The 23,192-nt window shown below is 41.9% G+C and overlaps 1 protein-coding gene across 2 annotated transcripts; it reads right to left on the bottom strand.

Moving 5' to 3' along the window:
* Positions 1 to 405: 405 nt before the first annotated feature.
* Positions 406 to 22,790, bottom strand: LOC143290448 (nuclear envelope integral membrane protein 1-like). 2 transcript variants are annotated; one of them, XM_076599883.1, is made up of 9 exons: positions 22,517 to 22,790; positions 20,603 to 20,739; positions 19,233 to 19,449; positions 18,520 to 18,592; positions 16,330 to 16,423; positions 15,419 to 15,529; positions 13,749 to 13,984; positions 6,898 to 7,059; positions 406 to 2,635 (listed from the first exon to the last, which is right to left on the bottom strand). In XM_076599883.1, exons 1-9 carry the CDS (start codon positions 22,755 to 22,757, stop codon positions 2,599 to 2,601), a joined length of 1,308 nt encoding a protein of 435 aa, XP_076455998.1. In that variant the 5' UTR covers positions 22,758 to 22,790; the 3' UTR covers positions 406 to 2,598. The 2 variants fall into 2 exon arrangements, with proteins under 2 accessions (XP_076455998.1, XP_076455997.1); XM_076599882.1 differs by having other exon boundaries at positions 406 to 4,003; positions 22,517 to 22,785.
* Between the last annotated feature and the right edge of the window lie 402 nt (positions 22,791 to 23,192).

Raw genomic sequence — 23,192 nt, 5'->3', positions numbered from 1 at the left:
AGGTATAGATGGGTGCCTATGTGTGTGTGCATGTTAACATGTGTGTTTTTCACGACCACAATAGGATTGAGGTTTCTTTGAAAGTGTGAATGTTGATGTACTTGTCAATCATTGTAAGATTTAAAGTTTCTGTGCTGTTAACTGTAAGGTTAGAGATCATATGAATAGACAAATGAGGTGAACATCCGGAGTTTTGACTATCGGTGGTAGCCCAACAAAGAGGTGATGAAAGTAAAATGTCTCCTGAAATCAAGCCATTTGTGTGCCTGGTACCTACACAAGAAATTATATAAGTCTAAACCCGTGCAAGATAATACCAGACATTACATTAACATTTTTACACACACACACACACACACACACACACACACACACACACACACACCACACACACAGGCATACACATCATCATCGTCAAAAGTTTATTGAATAGCATCATTATCATTGTTAGCTGAATCATTTCCTTCTAAAACCACACACCAAGCACTGGTTCAGGCATTTCCACACCAAATAAGCAAAACATGTGATTAAGTAAAGTATCTACATTATCAAACATAGTTTACATGTGTAAAAAAAGAAAAGTTATTAACAGTCACACCTGCTCCAGTTTCTATCAAATCATAAATTCAAACACAGAAATCGTTGGGAATGAAAAACTGAATGTGCCAAATTATAGCAACATGTTTCTCCAAGGCACAGTCAGAGAACTCTACTGTAATGAGAAAATTATACAACAATAAAATATAATACCTTTAAACTTTTTGGGGGGGTATCTCATTCTTTCTTGTCTACATGTTCAGTGTTGTCTAAACCTGGATACTGCTCATACTCAGCATCTCATAAAGCGTGAACTTTTCTTCATTATATTTAACTCACTCAGTACGGCCAGTCTTTTCTTCTCCTCTACACAGACCCCTCGGATGTCCAGTGGGTGTCTGAATGACCCAAGCTTTAGCTTCCGTCGTCAGAATTGTGGTATTCTTTGTCAACATTCACCTCTTCAGTATAAGAGCCTTCCGCTTGCAATATTTTGATGATGGTAATTGGGGTGAAACGCTGTTAACGTCATCTCTTTCGCTATTCGTATGGAGAGAGTTAAGGCAAGCACACTACCCCAGCAAAGTAGAACTAGAAGACACAAAAACAAAACCCCCAAACAGTCAATCTGTCCGTTCTCAATAGCAGAAACAAACTGCCTTGAACTAGTGCTTACACACAAAATACCAAACATTGTTCCACAATTAAATCCTTCTTCAAGTATGAACATGAAACACATTTGTTCAAACCATACTTTGAACTGTAGGTCTTTCCCACCCTCCACCACCCCCTACCGTCTTTGTGTGGCTGCGTTCATTGATGTGTGTGAGTGGGGAGGGAAGGGGGGCGGGGGCGGGGGGGAATGGGAGAGCTGTGCAAATTGTAATATGACACGTTACACTGTTTTTCATTTCTAAAGAAAAAATATATATATACATAAATATACAGATAGCCTTCATGCATTTCAAAAAGATCAAACTTCAATATTCAATAAATCAATATTAAATCCTTACTTCCCTGCTTTAAATGTATGATTAAATAGTGTGTTATTACATGATAAAACTTCAGCATTTCTCTATTTGCAATATTAGGCAGTGACATGTATCTTGATATGAAGCAATGATAACAACACAGCATTACCATTAATCTTGAAGAAAACATACTAAAGTTTGCCGACAAATCTTAGGACTGCACTTAATAGTAATGATACAATAAATATACTGAATGTTGAATAAAACGAAAGTCAAAATCAGTCACTATAGCATAATCAGTCGCAGCAACTGAAATACTGTTGGAAATAAAACACAAAATTAGCACAAGAAACACCCAACAAAAACAACAAAAAATAGACTTTGTTTCTTCATCGTGACATCAATGTTTTTTTAATCTAATTCTATCCACTTTTTATGGAGAGAGGCCAATTACTCAACATACTGTATCACACACAGAACAAACAAGAACAAAAAATGTGAGATCATCCCAACACATACAGGCTCACACACACACACACACACACACACACACACACACACACACACACACACACACAAATCAAACATAACTACAGTCAAAAGCAACACAAGAACACACAGTCACGCACATACATGTGCACACACACACACAAACATAAACACACACACACACACACACACACAAACATAAACACACACACATACAAAACAAAAAAATCAACAGCCAACAGTAAAACTTACAGCACATTTACAACAGAACTGCTGGCACATTTGAACACTGCATTTTGAACACATTCATATCTACACAATCAAAACACTACATGCCTCCATAGGATGCCCGCACATAAACACACAAGACAGATAAATCGATAGGGACCGACATTGAAAAAAACAACAAAACCTCCTACAGTATATAGATCATGGAGGAAAAAAGTAAAGGGAACTTGGGAAGGGTTGCATGAGACATGCTAGCAGCACTGCAAAGTTTCCTTCATGTTAAAAATTTCTATTATGGAACTGGCGTAGACTTAGCAACATTCATAAAGCTACACAAACCTAGCACTGCAAAGATAGGTCATGCAATGCAGTCCTAGTTCACAAAGACCAAAGTCTTGAACTGTGAACTCCTGCACAGAGAAACTGAACAGTCAAATAAAAAAGCAGTCTTACCAGCCACCATGGTGAAATGCTTAGTGATGCAGACTGAGAGGATGTGGGTTCAATTCCCATCAGAGGTGGCTTTATCTCAGCCTATGATCAGCTACCCAGTGTTAAGTTTGCTAAGGGCTAAAAGGGGAAGACTAGGACCACACAGTCGAGGGTCATCCACTTCACGGATGTGTCTTTGGGCGTGTTGCTAAAACTTCCTGACCAACACTGCAGGTGTTGGTAACTTTCAGCCTGGCTGACGCCGGGATAGAGCATCAGAGTTCAGCCTTGTCAAGTGGTTCCAAAAACTGAAATGGTTCCACACAGCAGCGTCTTCATCACCCCCATCCTCATTCATCATCATTGTAATACAGAAAACAAAATGTTCCAACTTCTGGGGCACAAAAAAAAACACACCCAAAAACAGCAATCTACTGACTGGAACCGCTGTGCCCACTGTGACATCCCACCCAGCTGCGTCATCTTCATCATCAATACAAAAAATAAAATAACATAAAATTAAAAAAGCCCCAAATTATGTGGCCTTTCATGCTCTGCTCTCATGGTGACCTCAGTTTCGATACCCCTCCACTTCCGCAGTTGGGGTAAGTCTTGTCAAGGTCTTTAGTGTCAGTGGATTCATGGGGGACTGTCATTGGACAGACATGGTGGCAGTCTCAACTCTGGGGGAGACCCTCACTCAGTCTGGCTCTGCGATTTAGTCATTATTGTCATTAGAAGGGGGCTTAGTAGGTGGTGTCCTAAGTATGTCAAATCAGAACAGGCACTGCCAAACACCACCAAAGTGACTCAGCAGCAGTGCAGGGTCTCCTCTGATGTGTGGCCTCCTGGCGACATAACACTGATGGTTCCCCGTGGTCAGCAGACACCGGGACTGCGACAGATGAACCTGGGTGTGGCCGTGTATGGGTGACTCGGAATCAGTGGCGTGGGAGAAATGCCACTGAAATGGGGCAGATGACGGGGCAGCAAAAAAATAAAATAAAATAAAAATAATAATAATAATAATAATTTACCGACTGGAACAGCTGTGCCCACAGTGACATTCCATCTGGCCGCGTCATCGCCTGAATCTGTTCCCTGCCTGATACGCTGTGTCTTCAATCTCGGACTCCTCATCACTGTCGATGTAACCGTTGCCCACATGGTTCCACTGGCTGTGTCGGAGAGAGAACTCGCCATCAGAATCCTCCTCTTCCTCCTCCTCTTCATGGTTATTGGTGACATTGATGGGATGATGATGATGCCCCGTCTGGATAAAGTCTTCGTGTTCCTCCATCTCTCCATCAGTCAAGTGGGACTCTCCATCCACAAACTTCGCAAATCTGTGTCACACCACCGTTGGGTAAAGAAAGATACAGGTTTGTATGACATTTAGGGGGAAAAAATTCAGCTCTTACAAAGCAAAATAAACTTATTCAATTTTTTTTATTTCTAATTTTCAGTAACCTTACCTTTGGATTTGGTGAGGATGGTAATACATGGAATTTGGAAGGAAAAAAATCTTTCTCAAAAGGTCTTTTTTTTGGGGGGGGGAGGGAGGGGGGGGTAAAATCTTCCCCCTGAAATCTTTGGACATGTTTGTTTACAAGTGTTGTTTTCCATTGTAAATGATGGAAAGATTGTTTAATATCAATAGTGATATGTCACTTGATAATTTTTACATATTTGAATACAGGAAAAATTGAAATTGGTCCTTTACTTTTTTTCTTTTTTTTTTTTGGGGGGGGGGGGGGGGACAGTGTATAATCAAACATTATCTTCTGAATCAGTGACCATAACACAGAGTATCAATTCCTTCATGAAATGGACATTTTTTTTTTTTTAATACAGAAATAAACACACTCCCAATTCCTTCATGAACTGGACATTTTTTTAACACAGAAATAAACACACTCCTATAGATGTGACTACATTCACCGCTATACTCCAGCTCACTCACCACAATCAGCTTCACATCCACTCTGTTTCTGCATTCCAAGATTCCAGTGTTTCCCATAAAGATAAAATGAAAGGGTCCCAGGGACCCTTTGTGTAAATTTTGGTGGACCATTCCAGGATTCTTAAGGGTCCCAATGTTAAATCAAAATTAACCCTTTCAACAATCATATACACACACCAAAAAAAACAAACACAGGGGCAATATCTTGTCCAAATGAAGACTTTTTGCTCTCAGTCAGCCTCTTCTACAGTACAAGAACGGTCATTTTCTCTCAATGAAAACTGTTACTCTATCTCAGCCACATCATTAGTCTCTCTGTCGTTCAAACAGAATTATAAACTTCACTGTCACTTGTTTTCACTCATGCAACCTCTCTGCTGGTTTTTTCATTTGTCAAGAAAATGACAAGCTAAAATACGATACAAACAAAATTGTTTTACCCCAAAAGCAAATAACATAAAATAGCTATAATTCTACCCTGTCACTTGTTTTATTTGTAAGACTGGGTATCTGCTGTCTATGAATGACAAAAGTGATAACTTTGGTGAAATGATAAATGATAAGTAATTTAACTGATAAGTCAACTGAAGAAAATCATATATAAAGCAAAAACAAATTCAAAATCAACTGAAGAAAATCAAATATAAAGCAAAAACAAATTCAGTTCTTTACTTCGTAGCATGTTTGTGGTTTAATTCTACTTTTAACTCGCACCACAAAAACACCTGTAGCCACGGATCAGTTAGTTTTCTTTTCTTTGACTTCTTTTCAGTGGTGCCAAAGTCTTCCTCTTCCTGACTGTTTTATTTTGTGTCATTTTTTTATCTGTTCATTTAATCTTTTTTTTTTTTTTTTTTTTTTTTTTTGCTGCCCCATCATCTGCACCGTTTCAGTGGCATTACTCCCACGCCGCTCATTTAGATTCCCCCATACACGGTCACACCCGGGCTCGTCCGTCGCAGTTCCAGCGTCGGCAGTCCACAGGGAACCATCGATGTTAGGTCGCCTGGAGGCCACACACCAGAGGAGACCCTGCACTGCTGCTGAGTCACTTCGGTGGTGTTCAGTGGTGCCTGCTCTGATTTTACGTACTTAGGACACCACCTACTAAGCCCCCTACTAACGACACTAATGGCTTAGTCGCGGAGCCAGACTGAGTGAGCGTCCCTCCCAGAGTGGAGACCGCCACCACGTCCCTCAAACAACAGCCCCCGACGAATCCGCCGATACTGACGACATTGACAGGACTCACCCCAAGCACAGAAGTGGAGGGGTATCGAAACTGAGGACACCATGAGAGCAGGGCATGAAAGGCCACAGACTTTGAGACTATTTTGTTTATATTGATGACGATGAAGGAGGAGGAGGATGACGATGATGATGACGATGTTGCTATGGAGGTCCATTTTGGTTTGGGACTGCGTGACAAGGCTGTACTCTACGCTTCCTGTCATAATGATATCCCGGCGTTAACCAGGCCCGAGAGATACAGACACTTGCAGTGTTGGTCAAGTAATTAGAGCAACACACCCAAAGACGCATCCTTGAAGTGGATGACACTCGACTGTGTGGTCCCAGTCTCCCCATTTAAGCCCACAGCACACTCAACTCTGGGTAGGAGCCGGCCACGGGCCGAAAAACCCACCTCCACTGGGATTCGAACCCGCGTCCTCCCAGCCGTCAGTCCGCGACGCTAACCACTTCGCCACGGCGGCTGGTTAATCATTTTATTTTATCTTACTTTTTTAATTTTGTTCTTATCAACTATTCTAATTCATCAGTTCACTAATCTAATTACTTGTCTATTTATTTGCTTTTGTATATTTTTTTACTTTTCATTTTACTGCCCTCACGGCCTGACCACACAAGTTGAGTTACACTGCTGGTCAGGCATCTGCTTATGTTGTTAACTCAGTTGTCTGTTTCTTTGTTGCTGAAAAATTTTAAATGATATGAATCAAGAAATGTGAAATGACGTAGTTGAAATATACTTCTTTGTTCAACCAGCTCAAAATAAAAAATAATCTGTACACCCCATGATTTCAAAATACTTTCAATAAAAAATCTCAGTCAGTTTCCTTTCGGAATAACATATGATTTATGTGCTCCTGACAAACAAATGTAGCTTGTAGATTTTTTTTTTATGTGTGTTAATTTACACCTATTTTCACAAAAATGTCCCTGGCAGAAACCCCACAGACTCAGCAGCAGGAGTTATAATCCCCTGGCTGCGAACTTGACCCAAAACATGCACAGAATCAGCAAAAAACAACTGACCTGGAAGGTGACTGCAGACGACTGATGACTTTCCAGGCATTACAGTCAGGACTGCGGCAGTACTCCTGCAGCTCCTTCAGTGCCTTTCTCGTCTCCACCTCTCCCTGACGGATGTACTCCTCTTCTGTCAGGAACCGATGACGTGGCGGGAAATACCGAAACCTTACACACAATAATGATGAATGATGAATGATATGGATACTTATACAGCGCCTATCCTTGGTTGGAGACCAAGCTGCAAGCTCTAAGCGCTTTACAAACACTGGATCATACGCACAACAGGCTGCCTACCTGGGAACAGCCGACTGATGGCGGCCACTGGGCGCTCATCATTCATTTCCAGTGTCATTCAATCAAATTCCAGGCACGCAAACAAACACACTGAGACGTATCATTTCACGTGTATGACCGTTTTGTATATTTATCTCACCACGCAGGCAGCCATACTCCATTTTTTGGGGGGTGCATGCTGGGTATGTTCTTGTTTCCATAACCCACCGAACCCTGACATGGATTACAGGATCTTTAATGTGCGTATTTGATCTTCTGCGATAACAATAATAAAACTGTTCAGTTCCAAAAGCATTTCCACAGTTCAGACAAAACTCGATTTTTTTTTCCCTGAAATTGTTTGATTTAAACATTTTTAATGTGAACCACTGTGGCAGAGGTCCAGTTCCTGTCTTGTGCAAAACGCTACTCCTCACAGGTGGATAAATCGGAAGTTTCCCTTCCCTCTCCTTCTCTCCCTTTCTTTTTCTTTTTTTTTTTTTTCTTCCTTTTTTTTTTTTTTTTTTTTTTTATTGTGTCATGTGATGTTGGCAAAGACAGGAGTACTGCTGTAGTGTTTGTTTTTTGTTTTGTTTGTTTTACCTCAGTTTCATGCAGGGCATGGAGCAGTTTTTCTCTTTTTCTCTGGGTTCTTTATTTGCTGCTTCCACATTCCTTCTTCATTGGTGATTTTCTTCCTAATTCCTACTGCAATGAACATACATGTTTTCTAAGCATGAACACAGTCACTGGTCCTTGTGGTTTTGATGTATGATGAAACTGATACTATTTTAGAGGTGGATGTTTAGCAGGTGCACAAGCTCTAGGCATCCTGTGTGTATGTGCGCGCGCGCCACATGACGGCGAGTGAAACACTGAGGCATGGGGAGAGATCTCCATCCAGTCATGTAGCTGTCTTGCCCAGGGTTGCTGTTTGTTTCATGCAGCTAAAATTCGGAGAGAGCAGAATTCTAACACTTCGCATCATCCATTTTGTATTTTCTCTTTTTCACTCAAGGGGAGTTAGCCCTTGGAGAACTGTCTTGCACAAGCAAGTATTTTCAGCATTTGGCTGTCATGCTGTAAAAAAGATATATTTTTCTAAGGTTCACCTTTTGGTACTGAGACCTTCAGCATACGACCTTGTACCATCCAGACAGGGATTGTCAGTCTTCGTTTTAACACCTCTTCAGTTCTGTATTTGCTGCTTTCAGTTTGTGTGTTTTTTTTTCTATGGTTTCCTGTTTTGTTCTGTTTCGAAAGGGTCTTCTTTCGGTGGTGAGGCCCTCTGTATACAAACTGGTATCCACCAGGGGCCACATTCAAGAGACAATCGTGCCTGCGGGTAAAGGTGTACCTGCAGGCAAAGCTACCTGAGGCAAGGCAAACTGCCTGAGGGTAAGCAGTATCCAGTATTCAGGAACGCTCGAGTCTACCCGCAGGTCTTCTAATCCAAAGGTAAATTTGCCCTTACTGCCTGCCAAGGGTGACTGTCCATGAAGCAGAGGTAAACATGGTGGATCCTTTTGTAGTGCTGGGTTGTTGCTGGGTTTTTTTAGGGAAAACAGGCATGCTTTGCGGACAGCCCGTGTTTTGCTAATTTTCAACAATGCTCTCATTTTGGTACAGTGAGAAGTAAAAGAGAAATGCACAGAAAGGAATCACCTGGATTTTTATTCACAGACAAAAGGTTGGCAGCTTGAGTGCACCATGCATGTCTTGAATACGAATATAACTTAACCTTCAAGATAAACTGTGCCCGTGGATCCCTACCATGTCAAAGGTAACTTGCCTTCATTCTGTCTTGAATACGGCCCAAGAAAAGAGTAGTCAGTCCTCATTTCAACATCTCTATATTTCTTGGTTCAGCACACTTCAGTTATTCCAGGAAACACTTTGTGCAAGCTGGTGATTTGCGGAGCACTGTACAGACCTCGTTTGGTTCTTGAGTTTCTCTGGTCACTCTTTGGCACCTTAGGTTTCATCTGTTCACACCTTCAGCTTGAACAGCACCAGAGCGAGCCATCTTTGTTCTGGGTTTGGCTACGAGACACTTGAGGGTGCTGCAGTCAGGTCCCACCCATGTCCTCACTGAGTATCAGTGTTACACAGAGCTGCCAGGACTGCAACTAGCTGTTTCATTGCATATGTTGTATTGTGTGTTATTTTCTTACTGTATGTTGCTTACTGTCTGTGTTTTATGCCAAGATAATACGTTCTGCTGTGGCTTTCGTCATTTCACCCCTGCTTATTCATCGTAAAGACTTCCCCATGGGAGCTGGTTCCCTGTCTAAATCTTAACCATTATGTAACAGAGTAAGGATCAGGAGAGGTCAGTATCATGCCCTTTGTGTAACAGAAGGTTTTTTTGTTTGTTTTTTTGTTTGTTTTGGGGGGGGGGGTTTCAAGTACCAAAATTTATTTACCACGTGATCAAAAGGAGAAACAATCTACTCAGACATAATTTAGTAAAATGTCATGTCCATGAACAGAATAAAATTGTGTGATGCTGTTCAAGTATCATAACAGAGTAATAATCAGGAGAGTTCAGTCACATACTTCTATCATACCATGCCCTTTGTGTAACAGAGTAATTATCAGGAGAGTTCAGTCACATACCTCTATCATACCATGCCCTTTGTGTAACAGAGTAATAATCAGGAGAGTTCAGTCACATACCTCTATCATACCATGCCCTTTGTGTAACAGAGTAATTATCAGGAGAGTTCAGTCACATACCTCTATCATACCATGCCCTTTGTGTAACAGAGTAATTATCAGGAGAGTTCAGTCACATACTTCTATCATACCATGCCCTTTGTGTAACAGAGTATTTATCAGGAGAGTTCAGTCACATACCTCTATCATACCATGCCCTTTGTGTAACAGAGTAATTATCAGGAGAGTTCAGTCACATACCTCTATCATACCATGCCCTTTGTGTAACAGAGTAATTATCAGGAGAGTTCAGTCACATACCTCTATCATACCATGCTTTGCCTGCTGGCCTGATGTATCCAGGCAGCTGGTCTCCCCTGACTGGCCATGCCTGAGCGTCTCCAACAGACACTGGGGGGAAGGTTTTGAGGTGCGTCAACATTGGAGAGTTTTCTGTCAAGCCTTTCTGTGCCCTCTGAAGTGTTTGACAGTGTTGTTGCCCCTGAACTGTTTAACAGTCTTTTTTTCACAGTTGCACTCTTCTTTTCTCTCTCTCTCTCGCTCAAGTTGTCTGCTTCTGCTCTCATTCTCAATTCTTCTTCTGACACCCCCACTCTCTCGTTCCTTTCTTTCTACATACATACATTCAATCTCTCCTTCTGTGAATGATCTGCAGTAGTGATGTCACATTCTGGGTCTCCCTGTTTGTGACCTGAGTGCTCACATGTTTCACACATCATGTTCTTTGAACATTCTGATGCATGGTCATCTTTCTACAGGCACATCAAGCATTTGTTTTTTTCACCAGTTTTGTTCTTTGTGGTAAATTTTTGCACTGAAGATGCTGATTTTCAACACCTGTTCCTGAGGAGCAGAACACACACCAGTCCATTATCAGTGTCTCTTGCTCTCTTCAGTTGGAAGGAGTGAAGCTCAAATCCAACTTTCACAAGAGAGTGCTCTATGTCAGACAGTCTATTACTGAGACAGACGCATTGCCTTTCCAGACTTTTGAAGACGGTTTTTCCTCACTGGAATCACTGCGGTTGATAAAGGTTAAAGGTCCCACAGCCTTTTACGGTCATCAACACAGGAAGGTGGGGTACCATCCTCTCCTCCCACAGAATAAAGTGATTAATGTTATTAACCTGGACAACAGCTCCCCCTCTTATCCATTCACCCTGCATCAGAACAGTTGACTTCCCATCCTCAGTCGCTGGGTAGATGCACCACTGTCCACTGGTCAGCTCCACACCTATGACTGAGGCCTGCCATGCCATTCTTTCTGCTGCAAGGTACATCTAGTATCTCAAGCACGGGAGTCGAATGATCACTAGTCATGTTCAGCACAACTTTGGATTTCATGAAGACAGGGCTCACTCCTGCAGCTGTGGTCGAACAAAGTTGAAAGACAGATGACAGTCAAAGACACAGGATACCCGATCATCCTCAAAGAAACAAAAAATCCTGAGGTCAGTGCTCTTTCTCCTACTCTGGCCCTGTAGTATGGAACAAACTGCTCTTCTCAGTCCATCACATGGATTCCCCAGTCCAGTTGAAAAAGTCTCTCAAAACACACCTCTTCCATTCTGCTTACCATCTTACTATCTAATGTGCTTCTTGAATTTCTTGTGCTGTGTGTGTGCACGTGCAGGTGTATTTATTTGCGAGTTTATGTATGCACACGCTTGTTCAATGTAGAGTCCTTGACACCTGAATGTTTATCTATGCCTACCTTTTCATTGTAAGGACCACAAGCACCCTACCTTGAAGTTGTGAGCGCCAGTCTGCATTACCATCATTATCATCCACTGAAGAGTCAACACACAGGGTATCTGTGAGGGCTGAGTCCAGCAGACTTGCCTCAGTCACACTCATCTTGAGATTGAGAGGGCAGCAAAAAAGCATGACTGCTTGCCAGGGTTCTCATTTACTGAGTCAGGTAGATAACTGTTACTAATATTCACTGCACTGACGTTGCTTATCATGTTATTTTATCTTATTAAGCATCTGACACAGCATTGCTCAAATTTCCTGACAAACATCTTCTGGGTGTAACTGACATTGGGATAGATTATGAAAGGTTAGTATGGAGTTCAGCATCTTCTGTGACATAGCCTCCCACCACACTGATTTTCCCTAGCAACCTGTGATGGTGGTGGCCATAGCTTCTGTCTGGAAAAAGAATGTGATTGTTAGTACTTCTTAAACTGTACATCTTGATATATATATATACATATATATATATATATATATATATATATATAGAGAGAGAGAGAGAGAGAGAGAGAGACACACACACACATATGTACATGTGAATATGAATATGATTATGTATATGGACATATGTGTGCACGTGTATGTGTGTGCACTCATGTGCGTTAATATGCGTAAGTGCAGGTGTGCACATTATTGCTAATTGTTAATTGTTGCTTATAGTCCAGCTGACTGCATGGGACCATATCACTGTCAAACCGCACAAATGCCCAACCATGTCAAAACAAAACTGTCACATATACACACAAAATAAACTGTTATTAGATAAACTTACTAAACACAGTTCAGGAAACATTATCCTAACCATTTAGCTCCTTATGGCAAATAAGATTAGGCTGTGCTGATGATTCCAACCATTCTGCATAATTTATCATCCCCAAATTACAAAAAATCATAAAAAGGAAAAAAACAACATTTCAAAAGCAAACAAAAAATACATTAAAAGGCCATATAGGAAAATAACACTGCAGAATGGACAGCTAGTGTCCATCCTAGTGTTTACAATTTCACAAGCTAATCGCCAGAGCAAAACCGCACAAATACTGAAATAGTACATCACAGACTGCAGAAAAGAGAGAGAAAAAAGTCTCAAGGGTTGCTTGAAAAAAAAAAGAGGAATGGACTGGGAAGGCAGAAAAAGGAGACAACAGTGAAGGACGAAAACAGGCAGAAATAAGAGAGTGATAGAAGAGACGAAATTACTAGCACATAATTTCCAGAAGACAGGGATGCTGGTTATACTGAAAGACCCCTGGCATCCCCACTGGGTGAAGGTGCGCACGTGTTTGAACAGTGTGGGTTCTTCAGCCACTGAGGCAGTGACTTCAGACACATGGAGAAAGTGATGATTATCATCATTATTACTATTACTATTATCATCATTGTAACATCATCATCGTCATTATCATTATCATTCACTGATTCAGCCCTCCTCACTAACTGTATCTCTCACCTGAACTACTTCAGCCACAGGGGCAGGGGCTCGGGGTATAAAGTCATTATCATCACCATCATTATTATCATTACAATACTGTCATCATTAGTAGTAGTAGTAGTATCACCATCTTCATCATCACTATTGCCATCACCCTCATCATTTATTACAATGACTATTATCATTATTCACCATCTCACACTAGCCAGAGGTTCTTCAGCCACTGCGGTAGGGACTTGAGACACAGGTAGAAGGTTATTATATTCATCATTATTATCATTATTATTACCATCATCATCACCACCATCATCATCATATCACCATCATATCTATTATCATTTTTATTATTTGTGTTATCATTATCATCACCATCATCATTATTATTATTATTATTATCATTATCATTATTATTATTATTACTATAATTGCTACTATCATTGCTATTATTGTTATTATTATTCCCCCCATTCACACACACACACACACACACACGCTCTCTCTCTCTCTCTCACCTGACATTATTTAGCCACTGGGCAGACATCTGTGGGACAAGTTGAAAATGATTATCATTATCATATATCAATGTTATCATCATCATCATCATCTTTTTTTTTTCATCATTATCACTATTATCATTATTATCATAATCATTATTATTCTCCCCCTTCACACACAGACACACACTTTCTCTCTCTCTCTCCCTCTCTCTCACCTGAGGTTCTTCAGCCACTGAGGCACAGACTTGGGGCAGAGGTGGAAGGTAATCACCAGCAGAATGATGGCCACCGAGGCCTCGGGGATCTGCGTGCCCTGGTAGATGAACACCAGCCCGCACGCCTGCATGGCCCAGCACACCAGGTTGAGAGTTCGAGTATCCGTGACAGGGCCGAAGCGGTACACCAAGGCGAAGCTGGCCAGGGCTGACACCAGCACATAGCCCAGCGCCACCTGTAAAGTACTTGTGGAATGATGCGTGTGTGTGTGTGTGTATGTTTGTGTGTGATGATGATGATGATGATGACATGGATACTTATACAACACTTTTCCTTGGTTGGAGAACAAGCTCTAAGCACTGTACAAACATGGGGTCATTTGCACAACAGGCTGCCTACCCAGGTAGAGCCGACGGATGGCTGCCATTGGGCACACATCATTCGTTTCCTGTGTCATTCAATCAGATTTTAGGCACACACACATACACATTCAGACAGACATGTAACATTTTACATGTATGACCATTTTTGTTTTTGTTTTATTTACCCTGCCATGTAGGCAGCCATACTCCGTTTTCAGGGGTGACCAGTGAGCATGCTGGGTATGTTCTTGTTTCCATTACCCAACGAACTCTGATACGGAATACAAGATCTTTAATGTACGTTTTTGATCTTCTGCATGCGTATACACACGAGTGTGTGTGTGTGTGTGTGTGTGTGTGTGTGTGTGTGTATGTATGCAAATGTGTATGTGTGTGCATGTGTGTGTGTGTATGTGTGCATGTGTGTGAAGGGTTGGTGGTGTTGGGGTTTGAAGGGGTTTGTGGGAAAGTGGTGGTGGGGAGTTGGGGGATGGTTTATGTGTGTGGCTTGTGCGAGTGTGTGAGAGATGGGAGGGTGGTGGTGGGATGAGGTAAGAAGGGGTTCTGTGTGTGTGTGTGTGTGTGTGTGTGTGTGAGATGGGAGGGGGTTGCACACATACTGACACATACTTCATGCTCAGTGCATCTCCATCAGTGTCTGAAATACCCGGGGTTACTATTATTCCAGTTTCTTCCTCTCATGCAATGATAGTATTCCCAGGTGCTTGCTGCACACAGGAACTCAATTTATTGTCTCCTCTGAATGACTAGATGCTCACTTTGATTTTCCAGTCAACCTTGGGAGAAAGGGAGAGACCAGGAATTGAACCCAGACCCCCATGGACACTGTATTGGCAGATAATTGTCTTAACCATTCTGCCACCTTCCTCCTATTGTATTGTATTGTATTGTATTACAGCGGCTCTCCCCAGGGAAAGCATATCATTACAGTGAGAGCACCACCCTTGTTGTTTTTCTGCTTGCAAGTGTAAAAAAAATCGTTTTCCAAGCAATGTCGATTTTTCCAGAATTTTGCCAGAGGCAACTCTTTTGTTGCTGTGGGTTCTTTTGCATGCGCTAAAAGCATGCTGAAAACTGGACCCCGGTTTATTGTCTCATCTCAATGACTAGTGTCCAGACCACTGCTCAAGGTCTAGCAGAGGGGCAGAAAATACACACGAGTGTGAGGGTCAAACCAGTGCACTCTCACTTCCTAGGTGGATGCGTTACCATTTGGCCAACACTCCACAAATGCATGCACCCCGAATCATACAATGTTCACTGTGAAAAAAAAACCAAAGCCCCACCTGCCAATGGTCTCTGATGATGTCCTGCAGGTAGGTTTTGACCAGCTGGAACATGAAGAGGGACGCCGAACTGCTGACCGCCATCACCACATAGCTGACCGTCTTCAGCCGCTGCACACGTAAACACACACATTTTTCCTCCTCCTTTCTTCTGCTATCTAGTCTTAACATATTCTTTACTTTGCTGAACTGAAGTGAAGCACTATAGCTGGAACACAGCGTCTTGTGGGTTGTAGTGCTATTTACAATCCTTGTGAGCCAACTTCCATCATTTTGTACCCCCCTCCCATGGACATCCATTAAATGAGACTATGTGACAAGACTGTACTCTGCACTTCCTTTCATAATATGTCCTGTCAACAGGGACCGAGGAAGATGCCTGCAGTGTTGTTCAGGAAATATAAGCTGCACTCCCAAAGACACATCCCCAAGAGGATCGCATTTGAGTGCACTGTCTTCCCATTGAGCTCAAGGTCATAGCTCGTTCAACTCTTAATACTAGCCAACCACAGGCTGAAAAATCACACACACACACACACACACACACACATAACTGGCTGCAACCACACAACCTCCAATTGTATGTGTAAACAAGACCCACTGATTACTGATACACTATCTTTACCATTTGGTATACTGAAAGTACAGGTCTTTGTAGGTGGTTTGGAGGTTGAGACTGGATCTGGTGAGCAAGTGTCACAAAAAAAGACACAAGAGGAAACAAAAAACATCAGAGCAATTTAACACAGGGTTCTCACATATGTAACCAGACAAAATTCCGCACTTTTCCCAGACCTCTGAATAAAAGAAATGTATCGACTACACCACTGACAAACAAATAAAAATTGCAGAGAAATATCCTTGAAAAAACAAAACAAAAACCACACAAAATAATGAAAGTGACAGTGTACCTGTGGCATCAGGCGAGTCAGCAGGAACATGATGAGAAGCACTGACGCCAACACACCTACTGTCATGCCTGTGGTGTAGTGTAGAGCTATGTTCCTGGGAAGAAGTCAAACCACACCACCATTTCACATCACTACATACCTTATATGTTAACATCAGCATCAGAGAAAGATTGTGTTGTGTTTCATTGTATTGTACAGTATTGCTGAGCCGCATGCTCAGCTTATATCAAAGACTGACAAAAGTGTACAGTTGGGCCAACAAAAAAGTGAGAGCTGTCTGTATGATAAATGGTATCTCCACTGCAATGGGGATTCATTTACAGCTCAATCTTTCATGATGGACAATGACTTGCAAACTGGTAGGCAAGATTGCACTGGCTCTTGCAGCCTTGGGGGCTAGTCAACCTGTAGAAACCATCCCAACACCAGCTGTCCAAAAACCCTCTTGGACAAGAGGGTGAGGATGCACCTTGGGCAAGGCACTCCACTATTATCAACTTCAAGCCCAGACAGTCAGGACAGCAATTGCCTCTTTTGCTGTCTTGATGGTCTTGGTTGGACTTAACTGTCTATCAAAGACACACTGTATTGTATTGTACTGTACCATACCGTACCGTACCGTACCATACTGTACTGTCCTGTGCTGTGCTGTGCTGTGTTGTGTTGTGTTGTGTTTCATAGCAGTGTATTACTTTTTGTCACAACATTTCTCTGTACAAAATTCAGACTGAACCCACAGGGAGACTGCATTGCCACTGTGCAGCTCCAGCTTTATTTCTTTCTGTCACGAAGTGTTTCCTTTAGCACATATATCGATGTGGATTTTTCTACAAAATTTTGCAAAGGACAACCTTTTCATTGGCATAGGTTCTTCAGGTGCACTAATCACATGCTGTACACAGGACCTTGGTTTATCATCTCACCTGAAAGACCAGCACCCAGTGCCCCACTCAAGATATATTAAAAGATGTACTGACGGTTTGTCATTCATTTTGTCCTGTACAATTGATTGTTTCCTCATTATCATGGTGATGGTGCAACAAAAATTATTATCAAACCTGTCTTTTGCATGTTCCCTGCTGTGATCAACTTACTTCCTTACAGCCCATTATGCCCTCTGGTATATAGGGCAGCAATGAAGAGCCACCACACTTGTTTGTTTTGGGGCCACTCTCTGAATGGTACCCTATGTGTCCTTCAGGGTGTTGAGATCTTTGACTGTTCTGTGCCAGGTGTCTTCTTCTTCTTCTTCTTCGTTCGTGGGCTGCAACTCCCACGTTCACTCCCATATTACACGAGTGGGATTTTTCGTGTGTGACCGTTTTTACCCCGCCATGTAGGCAGCCACACTCCGTTTTCGGGGGTGTGCATGCTGGGTATGTTCTTGTTTCCATAACCCACCGAACACTGACATGGATTACAGGTTCTTTAACGTGCATATTTGATATTCTGCTTGCGTATACACACGAAGGGGGTTCAGGCACTAGCAGGTCTGCACATACGTTGACCTGGGAGATCAGAAAAATCTCCACCCTTTACCCACCAGGCGCCGCTACCGAGATTCGAACCCGAGACCCTCAGATTGAAAGTCCAACGCTTTAACCACTCGGCTATTGCGCTCGTCTGTGCCAGGTGTACTTTGCCTTTCCTTTCATGCATCTACCTACTGGTGTTAAGAGAAGGGCTCTCCAGGTGATGTGACCTTGTTCTCTTCCAATGATGTGCCCAATCCATCTCCATCGCCTTCTGATAATGATGGTACCTATGTTCTCTTGACTGCACTGGGCGAATAGTTGATGACTGGAGATGGTACTGGGCCAGAAGATTCAGAGTAGATTTTTTTTTCGTGTGGAAGGTTGACAACTTCATTAGATCACTCTCAGTCATCATCCAGCATTCTGAGCCATGGAGCAGTGTGGAATGTACATGCATTCTCAGCTTGGTGTTGGTGTTGCTGAACTGGGGGCATCTCCACACCTGAAGTTATTCTGGCCTTGCTGAGATGACTCTTGAAGCTGCTGCCTGCTGCCCCACCATGTCTGACAGCAAGGTTGATGTGTTTCGTAACAACCACCCTCTTCCTCATTACCACCATCATCAACAATGTAGGACTATAATCATTATCAAAATCATCATCACCAACATCAGAGATTACAGAAATCAGAGGAAGACAAGGCACCGTGTTCGTACCTGCTCCATGAAGGGGCACACAGAAAGATGACCACTCCAATGACTATGTAGACAATGTACCACAGCTCTGGATCTGAAAACACAACTGTCTCCTGTTAGCATAGCTATACTCCTTTACTTGCATAATTTACACATGAAAACATCATATACTGAATGATTAGAACAAAGAATAGTGCACACACATGCATGTACTCACACACACACACCACACACACACACATGCATGCACACATATATGCACATGTGCGCACATGAACACTCTCTCACACACACACCAAGGCTCAAAATACCCACATATCCAATTATCCAGAAAAACTGGCAGACAAATGAAAATACTCCTACCACTTGTCCACTGGAAAAAACTACTTTTACTACAGCTGGTTGTTGCTTTTGTTGTTTTTTTCAAGCACATTTTGAAAACATTCTGCAGCAAAAATAACAGATTTTCCCCTCTCATCCCATAACAGAAACATCAGTTTCACCAAGTCAGACTCTATCAAAACCTAGTGAAGATACTGACACAAAACAACACAGTATGATACTAACAAGTAACAATGTAAACCAGTACAATACAGTGCAGTAAAACACAACACTGTACAATAAATGCAATAAATGGCTTGAATTATGCAAAATACTTTTACCACCTTTGCAAAATTTCATAATACAATTTTTTTTTTTCATCATTGCTTTTTTCTACCCTACAAATGACTTACTTCTGATGCGGAAACTGACAGAGTAGGATTTGACCGAGGTCATGCCAATACAACTGAGGTTGAAGGGAGCGAAGGAGTGTTCCTCTTTCAGGAGAAGCCATGAGTTCAGGCCAAACAGAGACACTGAAGCTGACTGATTCTGCACGTCGCTCACATTGTTCCCATAGTAAATGGATAAGTCAACTGGTACAGTTTTCTCCTGTCCTTCAATTGATATCTGTCAAACATAGAAATTGACATACACAAGCATGAAATGCCAAAGGTAAATGACCAGACTCTTATAAAAAATATAAAAAAAATTCTTCTATTTTTTTTGTTTCAGCCCCATCATCTGCACCATTTCAGTAGCATTACTCCCATGGTGCTCGTTCCGTGACCCTAATTTACAAACATCTGAAAATGAAGACGTCATCCAGAAATGTTTTGCTGCTTCCTTGAATAGATATTCATCATACACAAACATCCATCAAACAAAAACAAAACATAAAATTAATTTGTATATTGTATGGGCATGAAAAAGGAAAGGTAAATTATAAATGTTATTGTTATTCAAATTCTTTCCATAGAAAATGGGCAAGTCATTTAGAACAATCTTGCAACATCATTTAAGTTTATAGATCTACATATATCTACGGCAACACACAAAACTGATTATATGCACACAGCCATGAAACAGCAAAGATAAATGAATAGTCTTGTTCTAAACTAATATCATTTGGGGGAATCTGGAAATGTGGGGTTCAAACAGAAAGTTGACAGCTTTCCCAAAACCTCTACAACTCACTCAGTCTGGCTCTGCAACTAATCTATTATTGTCATCAGTAGGGGGCTCAGTATGTGGTGTTCTAAGTAGGCTAAATCAGAACAGACTCTACTGAACACCACCAAAGTGATTCAGCACCAGTACTGGGTCTCCTATGATGTGCGGCCTCCCGTTGACCAAACATCAAGCATTCCCAAGAACCCAAATCCTGAATATCTCTTCTGTCTAGATGATGTTAATTCTTATTTCTTGCAAAAACTGAAATTGTGCATAGTAATTATCCATATCTAAACTGTGCTTTCCATTACTAAATTCTACTGTTGCTGTTTCACCCCTTGAATGATGGACTGTGGTGAAATGTAATCTCTGTGGAGCCAGTCTGAAGTGCAGAACTTTACTACACTTAGGCAGTAACTTAGTGTAATTTTGAATGGCGTATTTTACTGAACAAAAGTAATCATATCCCAAGAGAAACAAGTCCAAATACAGAGTGACAGACAAACTGACCTGCAAGCTCTCTTTTATCTGTCTGTGAGTGAGTTGAGAGCCCTTCACTGACGTGCATTCTTGTTAGCTACAGTGAAGGGGTAAATCAACAAGAACCTACCCGGGGGTTCACCCATAAGCTTCTCAATGACTTGACTTGGCCAGTGTAGCAGAAGATCCGTAATTTCTTCTCCCCATTCCGACTTCCATCCACAACTATTTGGACATGGTGAGCAGAAAGAGGTGACAGTAATATACCTGAAACAGAACATAGAAATTTATATCATGATGAAATAAAAGACAGCACAGACTATGAATCAACAAGCGCTGCAAAAGTCTGTAAAGGTCGGCAATGATGAATTTGATGAATAATTGCTTTGATATTTCTTAAATGAGCATGCAATGCAGACCAACAAATGTTATACATAGAGTGGGTGTTTATAGGCCATGAGGCCTAAAGGCAAAAATGCCAGTCCCTGCAACTACTGCTACCACAACTACTAGATGATCTGGATCTGGATCTGGATGCATACGTTGCAGAAGCCAATCATCGGCTATAAACGCAACGGAACAGGGAGAGCGCAAAAATAGTATAAAAGGCCACCACACTGACCTAACAGTCTTTCCTACAGGTTCAGGTCTCAATGAGTAGCCACAACAGGTATCTACAGGTTTAAAAATTATTTAAAATATCTTCTGCTGTCTAGATGCTTAGGAGGCAGGTGATGTTAATCTGCCATGCGCTGATGTAAATGCGCTGGCAAAGCCTGCTCTGACGATGTCCTCCTCCAGATGGTTCCAGTCCATCAGTGTCCGCTCGAAGAAGGAATGTGCATACTGTTCTGTGTTACTGATAGGTGGCTGGAAGCCACGAGTGTTTCTGACAACGCAGCGTTCAACGATGTTGGAGACTTCGAAGTCCTCATATTTGGAGGGTCGTATCCGTCTGCGGCCAGCACCCACATGGGTCAGGAAGTTTTTGGGGGGAATGGCAGGGATGAGATCTTCAAATCTTCAAATTGGAAGGTCAGCCGTCATTACTGACTATTAATGACCTGTGTGCGCAGAGGCGTCCAAAAAAAAAAAAAAAAAAAAAAAAAAAAAGTCTATAATATAAACCTAATCAGAACCTAAGTAGACTTATCTTCCTACCGAGGGGGTGACAGTGAGAAAGAACATGTATACATATTCCCTCCCACCGTCACTTGCAGCGTCCCTCCGGAGGATCCTAAAGCCAGTAAAGGGGACTAAACTGTGATCTTGTTCAGCTCCCTCTTGAAAGCTACCAAGGAGGGAACCTCTGCTGCTGTTACAGGCAGGGAGTTCCAGGCGGGGATGGTTGATGGGGAAAAACTGTATTTATAAGGGTCAGAGGAGGAGCTAAGATGGACAAATTTGTGTCAATGATTTGATCTTGTTTTGCTGGATCCCTTCTTGAGAAATTTGTCTGGAGGGATGTCTACAATGCCACTGACAATTTTATACATTAGTGTTAGCCTTTGTCTGTTCCGCCATGATTCGTGGGATTCCCATCCTAGTTCTTGCAACATGGCTGTTACGCTGCTGGTCCACCCATAGCCGTTGTGTACATAACGTGCTGCTCTTCTTTGCACCATTTCAATCTTGTTCTTTTGGCCTTCTTTGTACGGGCTCCAGACTGATAAGCAATACTCTAGGTGCGGGCGTACGAGAGTTTGGTAGGCGTTGGCTTTGGTGGTTTTATAGGATGTTTTTAGATTCCTTTTTTCTTTTCTTTTTTAGGAAGCCTACCATGCTATTGACTTATCTCCAGCTATCTTGTACATTAGGCCTAGTCTTGCCTGTCTGCGAAAATCAGCCAGTGGGGGGAGATTCAAATCCCGCAGCATTCGGCTTACACAACCTGGTTCTCTTGTCCTGTAGTCCTTTGTGATGAAGCGTGCTGCCTGTCTCTGTACCCTCTCCAACTTCTCTATGTCCTGTTGGTGACCGATCGACATTCTAGGAACAAAACTAAAGTAATCAAACAAATGTAAAACATGGATTTCACACTAACATTCTGGCTTCTGGCATGTTGTTCCCGTGGTCGATTGTGCATTCAGCAAAGAAATGACGAAGAAAAACGATAAAATGCGTGCAGGTTTCATTTTAAACGGAAAGTTGTCCGCCATTAAAATACTCTCAAACCGAACGTCAAATAAAATTATCGACACGCCTTTCAAATCATACACCGTCAGTTTGATGCCGTAAAGGCTAGGCCACCAAATCGTACTTCCTTTACTTTTTTGGCATTTCATATTATTATTCCTTCATAACTGTGTTGAGTCTATTGAAAAATTTTCCTTTTAAAAACTGAGTTACATAACGGTTAGTTCCCTTCAGGAATAAGCTATCTTCGAAGTGCAAAAATACCAAACAACAATTTCGGTTCTCCAGCTTCGTTCATTTCAATTTCCTCGTGACGTCAAACACGGCGATCAAGGTCATAGCTCCTTTCAGTTTCGGATTCAATAAGACATCAGTTAGCGTGCGGAATGATCCATATACGCTACACCAAAAAAAGCGATGCCTTTCTAAATATATATTTTTAAAAGGTAATTACAGTCCCAGTTTCAGTTTCAAAGAGGTGTCAAGGCGTGCTGTTGAGTGGAGTTTAACGACCTATCGGCTTTACGCCCTTTAGGTCAAATCAAGGCATGCGGACTTATCCATACTATATATGCTTCACGTCA

The sequence above is a fragment of the Babylonia areolata genome, chromosome 15 (genome assembly GCF_041734735.1).
Source record: "Babylonia areolata isolate BAREFJ2019XMU chromosome 15, ASM4173473v1, whole genome shotgun sequence".
NCBI lineage: Eukaryota > Metazoa > Mollusca > Gastropoda > Neogastropoda > Buccinidae > Babylonia > Babylonia areolata.
Note: the sequence above shows the minus strand (reverse complement) of the source record. Positions and strands in the feature narration are given on the sequence as shown.